General features: G+C 47.6%; 1 protein-coding gene across 1 annotated transcript in view; it reads right to left on the reverse strand.

Moving 5' to 3' along the window:
* The window catches only part of LOC140713847 (neural-cadherin), a 295,732-nt gene that overhangs the window by 40,409 nt on the left and 233,605 nt on the right, over positions 1-21,718 (reverse strand). The window contains exons 21-25 of the mRNA XM_073024473.1: positions 18,940-19,124; positions 15,665-15,897; positions 13,782-14,059; positions 12,405-12,619; positions 8,896-9,023 (exon numbers count right to left, since the gene is read on the reverse strand). Of these exons, the coding sequence (XP_072880574.1) occupies positions 8,896-9,023; positions 12,405-12,619; positions 13,782-14,059; positions 15,665-15,897; positions 18,940-19,124 (1,039 nt within the window). The remainder of the gene's footprint in view (positions 1-8,895; positions 9,024-12,404; positions 12,620-13,781; positions 14,060-15,664; positions 15,898-18,939; positions 19,125-21,718) is intronic.

A 21,718-nucleotide genomic window follows, 5' to 3' on the forward strand; every position in this document is an offset into this window, starting at 1 on the left:
GATCACTGGGGGATCACTCTGCTATGGAGAGGGGAGACTGCCTTTTGATCACTGGTGGGATCACTCTGCTACGGAGAGGAGAGTCTGACTTTTGATCACTGGTGAGATCGCTCTGCTACAGAGAGGGGAGACTGCCTTTTGATCGAGGGGGGGATCACTCTGCTACGGAGAGGGGCGACTGCCTTTCGATCGCTGGTGGGATCACTCTGCTATGGAGAGGGGAAACTGCCTTTTGATCGCTGGTGGGATCACTCTGCTATGGAGAGGGGAGACTGCCTTTTGATCACTGGTGGGATCGCTCTGCTACAGAGAGGGGAGACTGTCTTTTGATCACTGGTGGGATCACTCTGCAATGGAGAGGGGAGACTGCCTTTTGATCACTGGTAGGATCACTCTGCAATGGAGAGGGGAAACTGCCTTTTGATCACTGGTGGGATCACTCTGCTACAGAGAGGGGAGACTGCCTTTTGATCACTGGTGGGATCACTCTGCAATGGAGAGGGGAGACTGCCTTTTGATCACTGGTAGGATCACTCTGCAATGGAGAGGGGAAACTGCCTTTTGATCACTGGTGGGATCACTCTGCTACAGAGAGGGGAGACTGCCTTTTGATCACTGGTGGGATCACTCTGCTACAGAGAGGGGAGACTGCCTTTTGATCGAGGGGGGGGTCACTCTGCTACAGAGAGGGGAGACTGCCTTTTGATCACTGGTGGGATCACTCTGCAATGGAGAGGGGAGACTGCCTTTTGATCACTGGTGGGATCACTCTACAATGGAGAGGGGAGACTGCCTTTTGATCACTGGTGGGATCACTCTGCAATGGAGAGGGGAGACTGCCTTTTGATCACTGGTGGGATCGCTCTGCTATGGAGAGGGGAGACTGCCTTTTGATCGCTGGTGGGATCACTCTGCTATGGAGAGGGGAGACTGCCTTTTGATCACTGGTGAGATCACTCTGCTACAGAGAGGGGAGACTGCCTTTTGATCACTGGTGGGATCACTCTGCTATGGAGAGGGGAGACTGCCTTTTGATCACTGGTGAGATCGTTCTGCTACAGAGAGGGGAGACTGCCTTTTGATCGAGGGGGGGGTCACTCTGCTACAGAGAGGGGAGACTGCCTTTTGATCGAGGGGGGGATCACTCTGCTACGGAGAGGGGCGACTGCCTTTCGATCGCTGGTGGGATCACTCTGCTATGGAGAGGGGAAACTGCCTTTTGATCGCTGGTGGGATCACTCTGCTATGGAGAGGGGAGACTGCCTTTTGATCACTGGTGGGATCACTCTGCTACAGAGAGGGGAGACTGCCTTTTGATCACTGGTGGGATCACTCTGCAATGGAGAGGGGAGACTGCCTTTTGATCACTGGTGGGATCACTCTGCTATGGAGAGGGGAGACTGCCTTTTGATCACTGGTGAGATCACTCTGCTACAGAGAGGGGAGACTGCCTTTTGATCACTGGTGGGATCACTCTGCTATGGAGAGGGGAGACTGCCTTTTGATCACTGGTGAGATCGTTCTGCTACAGAGAGGGGAGACTGCCTTTTGATCGAGGGGGGGGTCACTCTGCTACAGAGAGGGGAGACTGCCTTTTGATCGAGGGGGGGATCACTCTGCTACGGAGAGGGGCGACTGCCTTTCGATCGCTGGTGGGATCACTCTGCTATGGAGAGGGGAAACTGCCTTTTGATCGCTGGTGGGATCACTCTGCTATGGAGAGGGGAGACTGCCTTTTGATCACTGGTGGGATCACTCTGCTACAGAGAGGGGAGACTGCCTTTTGATCACTGGTGGGATCACTCTGCAATGGAGAGGGGAGACTGCCTTTTGATCACTGGTGGGATCACTCTGCTATGGAGAGGGGAGACTGCCTTTTGATCACTGGTGAGATCACTCTGCTACAGAGAGGGGAGACTGCCTTTTGATCACTGGTGGGATCACTCTGCTATGGAGAGGGGAGACTGCCTTTTGATCACTGGTGAGATCGTTCTGCTACAGAGAGGGGAGACTGCCTTTTGATCGGGGGGGGGTCACTCTGCTACAGAGAGGGGAGACTGCCTTTTGATCGAGGGGGGGATCACTCTGCTACGGAGAGGGGCGACTGCCTTTCGATCGCTGGTGGGATCACTCTGCTATGGAGAGGGGAAACTGCCTTTTGATCGCTGGTGGGATCACTCTGCTATGGAGAGGGGAGACTGCCTTTTGATCACTGGTGGGATCGCTCTGCTACGGAGAGGGGGGACTGCCTTTTGATCACTGGTAGGATCACTCTGCAATGGAGAGGGGAAACTGCCTTTTGATCACTGGTGGGATCACTCTGCTACAGAGAGGGGAGACTGCCTTTTGATCACTGGTAGGATCACTCTGCAATGGAGAGGGGAGACTGCATTTTGATCACTGGTGGGATCGCTCTGCTACGGAGAGGGGAGACTGCCTTTTGATCACTGGTAGGATCATTCTGCAATGGAGAGGGGAGACTGCATTTTGATCACTGGTGGGATCACTCTGCTATGGAGAGGGGAGACTGCCTTTTGATCACTGGTGAGATCACTCTGCTACAGAGAGGGGAGACTGCCTTTTGATCACTGGTGGGATCGCTCTGCTACGGAGAGGGGAGACTGCCTTTTGATCACTGGTAGGATCATTCTGCAATGGAGAGGGGAGACTGCCTTTTGATCACTGGTGGGATCACTCTGCTATGGAGAGGGGAGACTGCCTTTTGATCACTGGTGAGATCACTCTGCTACAGAGAGGGGAGACTGCCTTTTGATCACTGGTGGGATCACTCTGCTATGGAGAGGGGAGACTGCCTTTTGATCACTGGTGAGATCGTTCTGCTACAGAGAGGGGAGACTGCCTTTTGATCGAGGGGGGGTCACTCTGCTACAGAGAGGGGAGACTGCCTTTTGATCGAGGGGGGGATCACTCTGCTACGGAGAGGGGCGACTGCCTTTCGATCGCTGGTGGGATCACTCTGCTATGGAGAGGGGAAACTGCCTTTTGATCGCTGGTGGGATCACTCTGCTATGGAGAGGGGAGACTGCCTTTTGATCACTGGTGGGATCGCTCTGCTACAGAGAGGGGAGACTGCCTTTTGATCACTGGTGGGATCACTCTGCAATGGAGAGGGGAGACTGCCTTTTGATCACTGGTAGGATCACTCTGCAATGGAGAGGGGAAACTGCCTTTTGATCACTGGTGGGATCACTCTGCTACAGAGAGGGGAGACTGCCTTTTGATCACTGGTAGGATCACTCTGCAATGGAGAGGGGAGACTGCATTTTGATCACTGGTGGGATCGCTCTGCTACGGAGAGGGGAGACTGCCTTTTGATCACTGGAAGGATCATTCTGCAATGGAGAGGGGAGACTGCATTTTGATCACTGGTGGGATCACTCTGCTACAGAGAGGGGAGACTGCCTTTTGATCACTGGTGGGATCGCTCTGCTACAGAGAGGGGAGACTGCCTTTTGATCACTGGTGGGATCACTCTGCTATGGAGAGGGGAGACTGCCTTTTGATCACTGGTGAGATCGTTCTGCTACAGAGAGGGGAGACTGCCTTTTGATCGAGGGGGGGGTCACTCTGCTACAGAGAGGGGAGACTGCCTTTTGATCGAGGGGGGGATCACTCTGCTACGGAGAGGGGCGACTGCCTTTCGATCGCTGGTGGGATCACTCTGCTATGGAGAGGGGAAACTGCCTTTTGATCGCTGGTGGGATCACTCTGCTATGGAGAGGGGAGACTGCCTTTTGATCACTGGTGGGATCACTCTGCTACAGAGAGGGGAGACTGCCTTTTGATCACTGGTGGGATCACTCTGCAATGGAGAGGGGAGACTGCCTTTTGATCACTGGTGGGATCACTCTGCTATGGAGAGGGGAGACTGCCTTTTGATCACTGGTGAGATCACTCTGCTACAGAGAGGGGAGACTGCCTTTTGATCACTGGTGGGATCACTCTGCTATGGAGAGGGGAGACTGCCTTTTGATCACTGGTGAGATCGTTCTGCTACAGAGAGGGGAGACTGCCTTTTGATCGAGGGGGGGGTCACTCTGCTACAGAGAGGGGAGACTGCCTTTTGATCGAGGGGGGGATCACTCTGCTACGGAGAGGGGCGACTGCCTTTCGATCGCTGGTGGGATCACTCTGCTATGGAGAGGGGAAACTGCCTTTTGATCGCTGGTGGGATCACTCTGCTATGGAGAGGGGAGACTGCCTTTTGATCACTGGTGGGATCACTCTGCTACAGAGAGGGGAGACTGCCTTTTGATCACTGGTGGGATCACTCTGCAATGGAGAGGGGAGACTGCCTTTTGATCACTGGTGGGATCACTCTGCTATGGAGAGGGGAGACTGCCTTTTGATCACTGGTGAGATCACTCTGCTACAGAGAGGGGAGACTGCCTTTTGATCACTGGTGGGATCACTCTGCTATGGAGAGGGGAGACTGCCTTTTGATCACTGGTGAGATCGTTCTGCTACAGAGAGGGGAGACTGCCTTTTGATCGGGGGGGGGGTCACTCTGCTACAGAGAGGGGAGACTGCCTTTTGATCGAGGGGGGGATCACTCTGCTACGGAGAGGGGCGACTGCCTTTCGATCGCTGGTGGGATCACTCTGCTATGGAGAGGGGAAACTGCCTTTTGATCGCTGGTGGGATCACTCTGCTATGGAGAGGGGAGACTGCCTTTTGATCGAGGGGGGGATCACTCTGCTACGGAGAGGGGCGACTGCCTTTCGATCGCTGGTGGGATCACTCTGCTATGGAGAGGGGAAACTGCCTTTTGATCACTGGTGGGATCACTCTGCTACAGAGAGGGGAGACTGCCTTTTGATCACTGGTAGGATCACTCTGCAATGGAGAGGGGAGACTGCATTTTGATCACTGGTGGGATCGCTCTGCTACGGAGAGGGGAGACTGCCTTTTGATCACTGGTAGGATCATTCTGCAATGGAGAGGGGAGACTGCCTTTTGATCACTGGTGGGATCACTCTGCTACAGAGAGGGGAGACTGCCTTTTGATCACTGGTGGGATCACTCTGCAATGGAGAGGGGAGACTGCCTTTTGATCACTGGTGGGATCACTCTGCTATGGAGAGGGGAGACTGCCTTTTGATCACTGGTGAGATCACTCTGCTACAGAGAGGGGAGACTGCCTTTTGATCACTGGTGGGATCACTCTGCTATGGAGAGGGGAGACTGCCTTTTGATCACTGGTGAGATCGTTCTGCTACAGAGAGGGGAGACTGCCTTTTGATCGAGGGGGGGGTCACTCTGCTACAGAGAGGGGAGACTGCCTTTTGATCGAGGGGGGGATCACTCTGCTACGGAGAGGGGCGACTGCCTTTCGATCGCTGGTGGGATCACTCTGCTATGGAGAGGGGAAACTGCCTTTTGATCGCTGGTGGGATCACTCTGCTATGGAGAGGGGAGACTGCCTTTTGATCACTGGTGGGATCACTCTGCTACAGAGAGGGGAGACTGCCTTTTGATCACTGGTGGGATCACTCTGCAATGGAGAGGGGAGACTGCCTTTTGATCACTGGTGGGATCACTCTGCTATGGAGAGGGGAGACTGCCTTTTGATCACTGGTGAGATCACTCTGCTACAGAGAGGGGAGACTGCCTTTTGATCACTGGTGGGATCACTCTGCTATGGAGAGGGGAGACTGCCTTTTGATCACTGGTGAGATCGTTCTGCTACAGAGAGGGGAGACTGCCTTTTGATCGGGGGGGGGGTCACTCTGCTACAGAGAGGGGAGACTGCCTTTTGATCGAGGGGGGGATCACTCTGCTACGGAGAGGGGCGACTGCCTTTCGATCGCTGGTGGGATCACTCTGCTATGGAGAGGGGAAACTGCCTTTTGATCGCTGGTGGGATCACTCTGCTATGGAGAGGGGAGACTGCCTTTTGATCACTGGTGGGATCGCTCTGCTACGGAGAGGGGGGACTGCCTTTTGATCACTGGTAGGATCACTCTGCAATGGAGAGGGGAAACTGCCTTTTGATCACTGGTGGGATCACTCTGCTACAGAGAGGGGAGACTGCCTTTTGATCACTGGTAGGATCACTCTGCAATGGAGAGGGGAGACTGCATTTTGATCACTGGTGGGATCGCTCTGCTACGGAGAGGGGAGACTGCCTTTTGATCACTGGTAGGATCATTCTGCAATGGAGAGGGGAGACTGCATTTTGATCACTGGTGGGATCACTCTGCTATGGAGAGGGGAGACTGCCTTTTGATCACTGGTGAGATCACTCTGCTACAGAGAGGGGAGACTGCCTTTTGATCACTGGTGGGATCGCTCTGCTACGGAGAGGGGAGACTGCCTTTTGATCACTGGTAGGATCATTCTGCAATGGAGAGGGGAGACTGCCTTTTGATCACTGGTGGGATCACTCTGCTATGGAGAGGGGAGACTGCCTTTTGATCACTGGTGAGATCACTCTGCTACAGAGAGGGGAGACTGCCTTTTGATCACTGGTGGGATCACTCTGCTATGGAGAGGGGAGACTGCCTTTTGATCACTGGTGAGATCGTTCTGCTACAGAGAGGGGAGACTGCCTTTTGATCGAGGGGGGGTCACTCTGCTACAGAGAGGGGAGACTGCCTTTTGATCGAGGGGGGGATCACTCTGCTACGGAGAGGGGCGACTGCCTTTCGATCGCTGGTGGGATCACTCTGCTATGGAGAGGGGAAACTGCCTTTTGATCGCTGGTGGGATCACTCTGCTATGGAGAGGGGAGACTGCCTTTTGATCACTGGTGGGATCGCTCTGCTACAGAGAGGGGAGACTGCCTTTTGATCACTGGTGGGATCACTCTGCAATGGAGAGGGGAGACTGCCTTTTGATCACTGGTAGGATCACTCTGCAATGGAGAGGGGAAACTGCCTTTTGATCACTGGTGGGATCACTCTGCTACAGAGAGGGGAGACTGCCTTTTGATCACTGGTAGGATCACTCTGCAATGGAGAGGGGAGACTGCATTTTGATCACTGGTGGGATCGCTCTGCTACGGAGAGGGGAGACTGCCTTTTGATCACTGGAAGGATCATTCTGCAATGGAGAGGGGAGACTGCATTTTGATCACTGGTGGGATCACTCTGCTACAGAGAGGGGAGACTGCCTTTTGATCACTGGTGGGATCGCTCTGCTACAGAGAGGGGAGACTGCCTTTTGATCACTGGTGGGATCACTCTGATACCGGAGAGGGGAGACTGCCTTTTGATCACTGGTGGGATCGCTCTGCTATGGAGAGGGGAGACTGCCTTTTGATCGCTGGTGGGATCACTCTGCTACAGAGAGGGGAGACTGCCTTTTGATCACTGGTGGGATCGCTCTGCTATGGAGAGGGGAGACTGCCTTTTGATCACTGGTGGGATCGCTCTGCTTTGGAGAGGGGAGACTGCCTTTTGATCACTGGTGAGATCACTCTGCTACAGAGAGGGGAGACTGCCTTTTGATCACTGGTGAGATCGTTCTGCTACAGAGAGGGGAGACTGCCTTTTGATCACTGGTGGGATCGCTCTGCTATGGAGAGGGGAGACTGCCTTTTGATCACTGGTGAGATCACTCTGCTATGGAGAGGGGAGACTGCCTTTTGATCACTGGTGAGATCGTTCTGCTACAGAGAGGGGAGACTGCCTTTTGATCACTGGTGGGATTGTTCTGCAATGGAGATGGGAAACTGCCTTTTTATCTGATAGAGGTCTATAAGATTATGAGAGGCATAGATCAAGTAGACAGACAGTATCTCATGCCCAGGGTTGAAATGTCTAGTACCAGATGACATGCATCTAAGGTGAGAGAGGGGTAAGTTCAAAGGAGATGTGAGGGGCATGTTTTTGTTACACAGAGAGTGGTGGGTGCCTGGAATGCAATGCCAGGGGTGGTAGTGATGGGGCAAATACAATAGAGGCTTTTAAGAGGATCGTAGATAGGCAGATGAATGTGTACGGAATGGAGGGATGTGGATATTGTGTAGGCAGACGAGATTACTTTAGTTGGATATTCATTTGGAGATCCTGCCTGATAACAGGCCCTCCTGGCCCTTCGAGTCTGTGCCACCCAATCTCATTCGTGTGACCGATTACCCAGTACACCTTTGGAACGGTGGGGGAAATCCACACGATCACAGGGAGAAGGTGCAGACTCCTTACGGGCAGTGATGGGAACTGAACCGGTGTCGCAGGTTGTGCTAACCTCTACACGACTGTGCCGTCCCAATTACTAGCTTTATCAGTATGGTATAATATGGGCTGAAGGGCCTATTCCTGAGCTGTACTGTTCTGTCTTCTATGTTCTAAAGGTTGGGTGAGACTACAACTAGAGGTCATGGGTTAAGGGTGAAAGGTGAAATGTTTAAGGAGAACATGAGGGGGAATTTCTTCACTCAGAGGATTGTGAAAGTGCCAGAGGAAGTGGAGAATATGGGTTTGATTGCAAAGTTTGGATAGGTACATGGATGGGAGGGGTATGGAAGGTTATGGTGTGTGGATGCAGGTCAGTGGGACTAGGCAGATCAATGGTTTGGCAAGGATTAGATAAACTCCACCATGGACGGTCCCAAGAGGAGGGTTGGGCATGGGGCGAGCAACCCCACCCCACAAAAACCCAGAGCTACAGAACCACCAATGGGAAGTCTAAGGTCCTCATCCCTGGGAGAGGAAGGATCTTCGATGGGCTACACCTTGAAAGGCTGAAAGACTGGCCCAGGACAGAGGACTCGGGCAAGCTGCTGTTGGCAGCCTATGGGGCTGATGGGCTTAAAACAAAGCAGAAGGAGAAGATGGGTCAAAGGGCTCGTTTCTGTGCTGTGGTTTTGATGGAATTATTTGGTGCCTAAGCAAGTTCTGCTTCTTCGAATCCCTGGAAACTCCTACCTACCTTTCCATCACTCCTTATATCCAGCCTGTGCCAGTGACGGTCTGCGACATAGACACCAGGCTGCATCTGGAGATGGAGTGACCCGGAACCATGATTAATAGTGAGTGAAGGGACTCCATTCCTCAGCTCTGTGGGAGAAATGTGACCGGTTAGAACACGAGTGAACAAGTATTCAAATAGACTAGAGCCTGAAAAGAACATTGTTAGTGCAAAGGTCTCGCATTTATTTATTATTGATTTCTTTAGCAATACAGCTTGTTACAGGCCCTTCTGAACCAATGAACTGCACTGCTCAGCAACCCTCCTATTTAACCTAGCCCAGTCACAGGACAATGACCACCTAACCTACGAACCAATATGTTCTTAGACTGCGGGAGGAAACCCGAGCACCTGGAGTAAAACTACACACTCATGGGGAGGATATACAGTCTCCGGACAGACAATTGAGCTCCAGGCTCTAGGATGCCCTGACTTGTGATCGTGTTGCTGTGATCGAGTGTAACTGTTACACTCACGTGGCACCCAAGATATAAGCAGAGAGGCTTTCGGATGATCTGAAATACATAAGACCATAAAATACAGGAGCAGAATTTGACCCATCGAGTCTGCTCCGCCATTTCATCATGGCTGATCCATTTTCCCTTTCAGCCCCAATCTCCTGCCTTCTTCCCATATCCCTTCATGCCTGACCAATCAAGAATCTATCAAATATTCATAAAGACTTGGCCTCCACAGTTGCCTGTGGCAATGAATTCCACAGATTCACCACTCCTTAGCTAAAGAACTTCCTCTTCATCCCCATTGCAACAGGGCGCCCCTCTATTCTGAGGCTGCATCCTCTGGTCTTAGACTGTCTCACCATAGGAAACATCCTCTCCACATCCACTCTATCGAGGCCTTTCACCATTCAATAGGTTTCAATGAGGTCACTTCTCATTCTTCTGAATTCTAGTGAATACAGGCTCAGAGCCATCAGATGCTCTTCATATGAAAATCCTGGAATCATTTCATGAACCTCCTTTGAACTCTCTCCAGTATCAGCACATCCTTTCAAATATAAGGGGCCCAAAACTGCTGACAATACTCCCAGTGAGGCTTCACCAGTGCTTTGTAAAGCCTCAACATTACATCCTTGCTTTTATATTCCACTCCTCTTAAAATCAATGCCAACGTTGCGTATGTCTTCCTCATCACAGATTCAATGTGCAAATTAATATTTAGGGAATCCTCCACAAGGAATCCCAAGTCTTTCTGTGCCTCAGTGCTTTGTATTTTTTTCTCCATTTATAAAATAGTCTAAGTTTTCATTTCTTCTACCAAATTGCATGACCATACACTTCCTGGCACTGTATTCCATCTGCCACTTCTTTGCCCATTTTCCTAACCTGTCTAAGTCCCTCTGCAGTCTCTCTACTTCCTCAAAACTACCTGCCCCTCCACCTATCTTCATATTTTTGAATAATATTGCAACAAAGCCATCAATTCCATCATCCAAATCATTGACATACAATGTAAAAAGAATCAGTCCCAACACAGACCCCTGTGGAACACCATTAGTCATTGGCAGCCAGTCAGAAAAGGCTCCCTTTATTCCCACATTTTGCCTCCTGCCAATCAGCCACTGCTTTATCCATGCTAGAATCTTTCCTGTAATACCATGGGCTTGTAACTTGTTAAGCTGCCTCATGAATGACATCTTCTCAAAGGTCCTCTGAAAATCCAAGTATACAACATTAACCATTTCTCCATTGTCTACCTTGCTTGTTACTTCCTCAAAGAATTCCAACAGATTCGTCCAGCGAGATTTTTCCTTGAGGATACCATGCTGATCATGACCTATTTTATCATGTGCCTCCAAGTACCCTGAGACCTCATCCTTAATAATCGACTCCAACATCTTCCCAGCCACTGAGGTCAGACTAACTGGCATATGATTTCCTTTCTTCTGCCTCTCTCCCTTCTTGAAGAATAGAGTGACATTTGCAATTTTCCAGTCTTCTGGAACCATTCCAGAATCTAGTTATTCCTGAAAGATCATTACTAATGTCTCCACAATCTCTTCAGCCACCTCTTTCAGAACCCTGGGGTGTACACCATCTGGTCCAGGTGACTTATCTACCTTCAGACCTTTCAGTTTCCCAAGAACCTTCTCTCTAGTTATGGTAACTTCACACACTTCATCCCCCTAACACCTAGAACTTCCACCATACTGCTGGTGTCTTCCACGGTGAAGAGTGATGCAAAATACTTCTTCAGTTCACTTATACAAGACTGTCAACTTTATTCCTTACAAGTTAAGAGAGGCAAGGGGAGTATATGGTGACCCATACATACTTTGACAATACATTGACTTTGAGAGCTTTGAACTTTGAACTATACCAAAGATAAACTCATTCTAATACATCAAGATATAGCAACAAAATTTTGCTATTGTTTCAGCCCAAAAGCAGCCTCATGGGCTTCTTTCTAATCTATCGCTACCCAGGATGCTTCACAGTTTTGCCTGTTTATATCAGACTTGTCCTTCTTCTGCCCTTTTCCATTTCCACCTATCATCTCTGCCCGGTTCTCCTCCTCCTCCTTCCCTTTCTTCCATGGTCCACTCTCCTTTCCAATCAGCTTCCTTCGTCTCCAGCCCTTTATCTTTCCACCTATCACCTTCAAGTTTCTCACTTCATTCCACCTCCCTCACCCACCCACCTTACCCCCCACCTGGTCTGCCCTTCCCCTCTCTTCTAAATCTGACTTCTTCACCCTTCCTTCCCAGTCCTGATGAAGGGTCTCAGCCCAAAATGTTGACTATTTGTTCATTTCCATAGATGCTGCCTAACTTGCTGAGTTCCTCCAGCATTTTGTATGTGTTACTCTGGATTTCCAACATCTACAGGATCTCTTGTGTTTATCAAATTTCGATTTCTCCTATCTGCTCAGCGGAGTGGAAAGGGGCCCTTGGTGGGATATTCTTGTCAAAAGTCTCCATAGAAGATCTCCAGGGCAGCGTGGGAGATGGATTTGTCTTTAATGTTTATTATCCAGGTTGACACAACAAAAATGAGGAGTTGGTTTTGCTCACAAAATCACAAACCACAGCACGGTAGCGCCGGTGACTCAGGTTCAATTCTCGCTGCTGTCCATAAGGAGTTTATACTTCCTCTTCATGACCTCGTTGGTTTCCTCTGGGTGCTCCGGTTTCCACACACAGCCCGAAGTTGTACGGGTTAGTAATTGGTGGGCATGCTATGTTGGTGTCAGATGCATGGCTGCCCTCAGCACACCTCTGGCCTGTCTCTGCTGCTTTTCACACTGTATTTCAATGTACATGTGACAAATAAAGTTACCGTAATTGTTAAACTAATCTTGATCTCTTTTAAGCCAATCAGAATTCACAACCGTTTAGAGAAAAGGGAATGTTGAGAAAACAAAAACTTTCAAAGTATGAAGCATTTTCATTAAAGAGTTATGTTCTGAAGTTACAAATATGAATAAGACAGAATGTGATGACATTGTACCTAATGCAATGAAGTCTTCAGGCTCTCCGGAGTGAATGTACGAGAGGGGTCCATTGTAGAGCAGCAGCCCATCAGAGGTCTCTGTGAGGAATTCCAGGGAAACTAAACTCTTAAAGCAAGACTTGATTGGCGGGAACCAGGCATAACCATCTCCTTTAAATGTGTACCGTGTTTGCTGACATTCAGGCCCATCGAACATCGGACTGCACTCACACCTACTTGTGCAAAGAAGGGGCAGCTTAGTAACAGAATAACCTCAGGAAAATAGGGCTACGTGGGAGTGAAGGGTTAGATTGAAGGGGATGATGGATTAAGGATTAATGATTCGCCACATACATTTACATATATCAGGAATTTGCTCTGGTATGTTGGTCATGTAATAAAAAGCAGCTACTTTTAACAATTATACTGAATAAAGAATTATATAAAAATAAAGGTAAAGTACAGATATGCAATAAGATATGCATAAGTACATAAATACTGGTATGTATTTACAATATACACGCTTTTTTTTAGTTTAAAACATGGTTTAAGCTAACCTGTCCTGGGTCCAGCACACAAGTGCAATTATGAAGAAAGTATGGCAGTACCTCTGCTTCCTTTGGAGTTTGTGGAGATTTGGCATGACATGTAACTGTAGTGGAGAACATATCACAGCCTAGTATGGAAACATCAATGCTCTTGAACGGAAAATGGATATGGTCCAGTCCATCACAGGTAAAGCCCTTACCAACATTGAGCATATCTACATGAAGCAGCATCCATCATCAGGGACTCCCATCACCCAGGACCTACTCTCCTCTCACTGCTGCCATCAGGAAGAAGGTACAGAAACCTCAAGACTCACACCACCAGGTTCAGGAACAGTTATTACCCCTCAATCATCGGGCTCCTGAACCAGAGGGGATAACTTCACTCAACTTCACTCACCCCATCACTGAACTGTTCCCTCAACCTATGGACTCACTTTAAATGACTCTTTACCTCATATTCATGATATTTATTACTAATTTATTTATTATTATTAATTCTTCTTTTTGTATTTGCACAGTTTGTTGTCTTCTGCAATCTGGTTGATCACCCATGTTGAGCGGTCTTTCATTGATTCTGTTATGGTTATTATTCTATAGATTTATTGTGAATGCCTGCAAGAAAATGAATCTCGGGGATGTATGTGGTGACATATCTGTACTTTGTTAATAAGTTTACCTTGAACTTTGTAAGTGCTTACAGTGCAGATAGAGGGAGGTGGGTGCTGTCATGCGATAATGCTCTATGTTCTTTGTCGTGTTGGGCATTCACTCGTGGACAGTAAGACTATTTAAATAGGGAAGTTCTACTTCAAAGAGGTAGCGATCAACAAGGGAATTGAGTTACCTGTAGCCCCAATCAACATCGACGCAAGTTCCACCATTTAGACACGGATTAATCAGGTAGGAGGAACAGGAGAGGCGTTGTCCTTCTCGAGCTGAGCAGATGCACTGAGCTGCAGTGGACGTTGTAATGGAAGTCAAGGAGACCCCTCTCGCTGTCAGCACTGAGGGGATGGGACTGAAGCTGGTAACGCTTGTACAACCGTTCCCCATCTCACAGGCTGTGTCCACACATTGGTCCACGCCAACCTGGGATATGCTAATGTTTAAGTGACTTTCCAGCTGCAATGGAAATGTAAATTTATGCATTTATTTCACATTTTCATAAAGGTATAACAATGACCAAGGAGTAACACATTATTTCCTTGTTTAACCCTCCTGTGTTTGCTTGTATTTTTAGACAACCGCCTACATTATTACTGCCTGTTGCAGGTGTTTCAGGCAGCAGTGAAGGTCCTGCATCTCTGCCTGTCCTTGGCCAAAACCACCTTTGGTCTTGGCCATATTCAGGGCTTCCGTCATTATGCCAGTCACTTCCTCTCGGTTCTCACTACTGTCAGCCAGCCACTACTGGGAGCCTCAGGAATACCGTCACGTTCAGATGCAGAAGGGTTCTTCATTACTGTTCCTTGTTTGACCAGTCAGGGTTGTTAGCCCTGAGCTGAGCCCCCGAACCTGGAGGGCCAGTAAAACGACCCATCAACTGTATGTGTAATTGTTCAGTGAATTTTACAGTGATTACAGTACAGTTGCCTCTGTATTTTTCATAGTTTTCAGCAGCAGGTATCACATCACTTGAATTTGGCAGCTTCAACATAACATGTCAACACCTGTACTTGGTGCTCTGGTTTTTGAAGGCCAGTGTGCCAAAAGCTTTCTTTATGACCCTACCTACCCGTGATGCCGCTTTCCAGGAATTATGGATCTGTATTCCCAGATCCCTCTGTTTTACTGCACTCCTCAGTTTATGTGAAAGTCATAATCCTCCAACCTGATGGCATGAACATCGATTTCTCATTCCAGTAATTTTTTTGATCCCTCCCCCCTTCCCTCTTCTTCTAACCTGCCTATCACCTCCCCTGGTGTTCCTCATCTTCCCTGTCTCCCACGGCCTACTCTCCTCTCCTATCAGATTCCTTCTTCTCCAGCCCTTTACCCTTTCCACACACCTGGCCCCACCTGTCACCTTCAGCAGATGCTGAGCAACACCTAAAATGCTGGAGGAACTCAGCAGGCCAGGCAGCTACTATGGAAATGAATAGATAGTCGACGTTTTGGGCTGAGATGCTTCATAAGGATTGGGGGCAGAAGGTCTTTCCAGTCCTGATGAAGGCTCTCAGATAGAAACATCAACCATTCACTTGCTGAGCTCCCCAAACTTCTCATGTGTTATGTATATAAAGTCACTCATGAGACCATAAGACATATTGTAGGAGCAAATTAGGCCACTCAGCCCATCGAGTCTGCTCGGCCATTCCATCATGGCTGGTTTATTATCCCTCTCAACCCCATTCTTCTGCCTTCTCTCCGTAAACTTTGCCACTTTGCCGCCACAGCTGATTGTGGCAATGAATTCCACAGTTTCACCACCCTCTGGCTAAAGAAATTCCACCTCATCTCTATTCTAAAGGAATGTCCTATTTTGAGGGTGTGCTCCCTGATCTGAGACTCTCCCATTATAGGAAACATCCTCTCCACGCCCACTCTGTCCAGGCCTTTCAATATTCGATATGTTTCAATGAGATCTCCCCTCATTCTTCTAAACTCAAGGGCGTACAGGCCCAGGGCCATCAAACACTCCTCATTCATTAACTCTAATAGGATTCAGTATCTATAGGAAACTGTTGCTATGTGAGATACAAACAATTAGCTTTAACCGGAACATACCGTAGCTTTGAAAGCTGCCACATTTCCATTCATTTTCTCTGCCTTGAGGAGTGGCAACTCCTGCGCTGTGTACCAGACATCTACTTCGCCAACCCGACCCTTGACGTTTACCACGCTGAATATATCAACGTTATCCAGCTGTGCTGGAATAATTTCTGCCAGCATCCTTCTCAGCTTGGTGTATTTACTTTCTTCTGCAGTGAGCCGTGATATAAACTCCTCTGCCGTGATGCCTGTTTGATAGATAAAAAGTTCAAGCTAAAGTTTAATTGTCATTCAACCATACAGAATACAGCCAAATGAAACAGCATTACTCCAGGGCAAAATAGCAAAACACAGTACCAAGATCATCCACAGCACAGGGCACACATGGCACATATAAGGCAGCAGTAAATTACATTAAACTCAGAATAAATATTGTCTAAGTCCCTGAGTCCATGAATATTGCAGCAGTCTTGTCTTCTGCTGAGTGAACTCTAGAGGGCAGCACCAATTCCAGTATGGACACTGGTGGAGTGCCCGATTCCAATGCTTCTCTCCTGGCAGCTGCAACAGGCAACACTGTGGCTTGAGGCCTAGTCCATGCAGCTCCTCTAATGGCTGCATCCACCTGTCGCCAATAAAACACTGAATCAGACTTGCAGCAACCCACATTACCAATGTTCAACAGGGTCTTGTGATCGCAAGAAAACCAACTAAGGCGATCACTCATTTTCAGACTGCACCCTGCCTCTGCACACCAACTTCTCTCTGACCAGCACGATCTGCAACAAGTCCAGCTCCTTCAGTTTCTCCACCAATGAGCAACTTGCTGACTGGTAGACCTGCAGTACTTTAAGTTCTTGAATGTTCAGCAGGGTCTTACGAAAGCATTTAAGAAAGACAATAGTACCTTTGGCTGGCCCCAGTGTGTCCGAGCATGCTGCCATCTTACTGAAAGGGTATGGGGAGAAGGCAGGGGAGTGGGAATGACTGGAAGAATTGGATCAGCCCACGATTGAATGGTGGAGCAGACTTGATGGGCCGAATGGCTTACTTCTGCTATATATCTTATGGTCTAAGACCATAAGACATAGGAGCAGAATTAGGTCATTCAGCACATTGAGTCTACCATTCCATCATGGCTGATTTATTATCCCTCTAAACCCAATACAAACACATGTTTGACGTGAAGGCATGTCCCCAGGACAGACAGAAGAACACGTCACTAATTGATTCTTTCTCTGCTCTGTGTAACTTGTCCAATCCTGAACACAACTTGACCTTTCTGGTGGCTTGTTTTTAATGGTGATAGTAAGTTAATAAAGGACGACAGATTCCAAAGACGTACAGTTAGATACATGGGTTAGAGTTAGTGGATCGTGGGCTAAGTGTAAGTACTATAGCACAGAGACAGGCCCTTTGGCCCATCAAGTCCTTACCCACCTGGTCTTCATCTGCTGCACCTGGACTATATCCCTACATACATCTCCCATCCATGTACCTGACCAAACTTTTCTTAAGTAGTGCAATTCAATCCACACCCACCACTTCCACTGGCAGATCATTCCACATTCGCATCACCCTCTGAGTGACAAAGGTCCCCCTCGTGTTCCCCTTACCTTTCACCCTTAACCCATGGCCTCTAGTTCTGGTCTTACTCAACCACAGAGGAAGAAGCCTGCTTGCATTTACCTTATCTATACCCCTCATAATTTTGTGTACCTCTGTCAAATCTCCCATCAATCTTTTATGTTCTAGAGAATAAAGACTGAACCTCTTCATCCTTTTGCTTTAAGGCTGAAGATGTGAAATGTGAAAGCAAATATCCACACCCATAAACATAATCAAATTCAAAAACAAGGTTAAATATTAGACAATAAGACCATAAAACATAGGAACAGTCTGAGGCCATTCAGCCCATTGACTGTGCTACACCATTCCATCATGGCTGATTTACTATCCCTCTCAACCCCATTCTCCTGCCTTCTCCCCATTACCTTTAGCACCCTGACCAATCAAGATGAATGCACACAACTCACTAACTCAAAGTTCAAAGTAAATTTATTATCAAAGTACAGATATGTCACTATATCCAACCCTGAGATTCATTGTCTCACAGGTATACTCAATAAATCCAAGAACACAATAGAATCAATGATAGACTGCAGCTAACAGGACAAACAAACAGCCTGTGTGTAAAAAAACAACAAACCGTGCAAATACAAGAGAAAAACAAGAAATAATAATAAAAAATAAATAGATAAGCAATAAATATTGAGAACATGAAATGAAGAGTCCATGAAAGTGAGCCTGTGTAGATCGTGTGAGCAGTCCAGTGATGGGGTGAGTGAAGTTGAGTGAAGTTATCCCCTTTGGTTCAAGAGCCTGATGGTTGAGGGGTAATGACTGTTCCTGAACCTGGTGGTGTGGGTCCTGTACCTCCTTCCTGATAATAGTAGCAAGAAAAGTGCATATCCTGTGTGATAGGGGTCTCTGGTGATGGATACCGCTTTCCTGTGACAGTCTTCCATGTAGATGTGCTCAGTGTTGGGGAGGGCTTTATGAATTGAATTGAATTGAATTTCAGTTTATTGTCATTTAGAAGCTACAACTGCAATGCAATTAAAAATTGAAACAACGTTCCTCCAGAATGATATCACAAAAGTACACAACAAAACAGACTACACCAGAAAATCCACATAACGTTTGGCAATCCCCAATCCAGAGTCCGGAGAGGCTGCTGTGTATTAATATCGCGCTACCATCTTAGCGTGTTCCCCGGAAAGGAGCTCCAAATCCACCAGACAAAACAAGACTACCCAGACACACCAAGTCAGGAGACCAACTCTAACACCCAACAAACCAAAAACTAATGCTACATGACCTACACAAAACCACACAGTTACATATAGTTATAGTTAACATATAGTTACAACAGTGCAAACAATACCATAATTGATTTTAAAAAAACAGACCATGGGCACAGTACAAATAGTCCAAAAATGTTAAAAGTCTATAAGTTTGAAAGAAACCACCACACAGTTTCCACAAGTCCTCAGGGTGATGGACTGGGCTGTATCCACTACTTTTTGTAGGATTTTCCATTCAAGGGCATTGGTGTTTCCATACCAGACTGTGATGCAGCCAGTCAATACACTCTCCACCACACATCTACAGAAATTTGTCAAGCCCTAACTTTGGAATGTGGGAGGAAACCAGAGTACCCAGAGGATGCCCGTGCGGCCACGGGGAGAACGAATTAACGTTCCAGGAAAGAAATAGTAGGTGCTCACCACTCAGTCTCAGAGATCCAGCATTATACACGGCATCTTCCTCCAGTTGCTTAACAACAACTTTCACTGTTGAGACAACATCCGGCCAAATGCCATCGGCGACTTTGACCTGGTAGTCATAAACGCCCGGAGGTGTGGCATCAGTTATACTCAGGACACCAGACTTTTCATTAAGGGTAAAATATCTGAAAGAAATATGCAGAAATGAATCATTAATGCAAAGTCAATTTCAAAGTCAAAATAAATTTATCATCAAAGTACCAATATGTCACCATGTACGAGTTTCATATTCATTTTCACTTCTACAGTAGAACAAAGAAATAGAATAGAGTCAGTGAAAGACTACACACAAACGCGGACAGCTAATGTGTAAAAGAAGACAATTTGTGCATATACTGAAATGATAATGATTATTGTCTCAAAAGGTTACCCAAACCAAAGAGCTTCCTATTCCATCTGTAAACGTAAGAGATTCTGCAGATGCTGGAAATCCAAAGTGACGAACACAAACACAGAACGCTGTATGGGAGGGGGATGGCAATCTACAGTATGGTCCAGGTGTGGGTCAATGGGATCAGGCACAATAATCGCTTGGCACAGACCAGATGGGCTGAAGGGTCTGTTTTTGTGCTGTAGTGTTCTATGATTCTACGTTAATATTCAAATTTCAGGTTTGGCTGTGAAGGATAACTATTTAGTGAGCTTTTAAAGGATTACAGCGTAATAGCATTGTGGCAGGAGTCAGTTGTTAACTTTAGCATGAGGTCGTGGGGGTTAGATGGGAAGTAAATCAGAGACAGAATATCTTATTATTCCTCTCAACCCCTTTCTCCTGCCTTCTCCCTGAACGTAGCACCATGCTGCCTGCTTCATCTCACTCTGACCTGTACGCTGCCTTCAAACTGTGTTTGCTATTTCCCGCAGACGGTGTGTTCCTGAGTTTAAATGAGTTCCTGCAGATCGAGAAGGCTATTGAAAGTCGGATTAAATCTGACAGGAAGTAAATTGGGTCAGAAACGACTGTGTGTAGCTGACAATGGATTAAGGTTTGAGCTGGCTAAAGTGGACTGAGCAGATAGATCAGAAGGGGTGGAAATTTACCTACAGCACAGTACAAGCCCTTTGACCCAAGATGTGTCCACCTTTTAAACTACTCTAACCCTTCCCTCTTACCCAACCTTCCATTTTTCTATCATCCACGTGCCTATCTATGAGTTCCTTAAATGTCCCTGATGTATCTGCCTTTACCAGCACCCCGGTAGGGTGTTCCACACACCCACTACTCTCTGGAAAGAACTCACCTCTGACATCTCCCTCTACTTTTATCCATTCACCTTAACAATATGTTGTCTCCTATAAGCCATTGCGGCGCTGGAAATGTGACATGGCACATAACGAACAAAACAATCCCTGGGAAAAGTCTCAGGTTTTCCACTTGGTCTACACCTCTTCTCATCTTGTACACCTCTATCAAGTCACCTCTCATCCTCCTTCGCTCCAAAGAGAAAAGCCCTCGCTCACTGAACCGATTGTCATAAGACAAGTTCTCTAATCCAGGCAGCATTCTAGTGAATCTCCTATGCATCTTCTCTAAAGCTTCTACATCCACCCTATGATTTGAGAAAGTAAATCAGGTCAGTGAGAAGTGAGGTCTGGACACGTTTCAACCATGGTTAGACTGAAAGAGAAAGTATAAAAGGAGGCAAAATTAGGCAGTAGTCCCAAGGACTGGGATTATTCAGAATCCATAGAGATAGGCAAAAAAATAAAAATAAAGAGATGGAACATTTTTAAAAATAGTATAGACAATAAAAACAGAAAGCAAGCAAACTAACACTCAAAATTCTGGAGCGACTCAGCAGGTCAGGCAGAATCTATGGAAATGAATAAACAGCTGACATCCAGGAGAATAGAGAATCATCTGTTTGAAAAGGGAAGGAGGCAAAAATGGGCAGAAATAATTGGAAAAAAGTTTGAATCAATTGTTCAGGAAGCAATACTGGCAGATTTAAAAATCATGATTGAATCATACAGCATTTGTATGGTAAAACAGTGACATAGTCCTGTATCCATGGTGTGAAATCACATAGTGAAATACAGTCGACCTTTACTAATCCGACTACCTGTAATCCGGTTCCTTCGATAATCCGGCACTGATTTCAAATTTTCTGTGCAACTGTAATTTCAAATTTCCCGGGCCACCCTACCAATCTGCTGCACGTTGTTTTGGTTGCGCTAGATCTGTTCACGTGCTGGCGCGCTCTTGTAAGCGCAGACAGGCGATTCCTGCTTGTTTTCATGCATTTATTAATATCATTTGCATGAGGCGCGGCCGCTCGGCACCCGCCTGTCTCACCTGCCAGTGGCGGGGGAGCTGGCACATGCTGGTCGGTCCGCCTTCTCGCCCGCGTCCCGGCAGTTGCGCACTACCCTCCGGCGTCGCCCGGCTGGCACTCCGTTCTCTTCTGCCTACGACCTCAGATCAGACTGGCGACCCGCTGAATTTAAGCATATTACTAAGCGGAGGAAAAGAAGCTAAGGAGGATTCCCTCAGTAACTGCAAGTGAGGAGGGAAGAGCCCAGCGCTGAATCCCCGGCCGCCTAGCGATCGCGTGAAATGTGGAGCATAGAAGACCTCCTTTCTCCGACTTCTGCTCACCCAGATGTGCTGCCACCAGCATTAACAGTTTTTGAAGAAACTGTTGTGCCAGTTTCAGCACCAGTTCCTGATGCTTCACTCAGTTCTCAAGATGAAGATGTTGATGATTCTGACAGCCCC

This window comes from Hemitrygon akajei, chromosome 1 (genome assembly GCF_048418815.1).
Source record: "Hemitrygon akajei chromosome 1, sHemAka1.3, whole genome shotgun sequence".
Lineage (NCBI taxonomy): Eukaryota > Metazoa > Chordata > Chondrichthyes > Myliobatiformes > Dasyatidae > Hemitrygon > Hemitrygon akajei.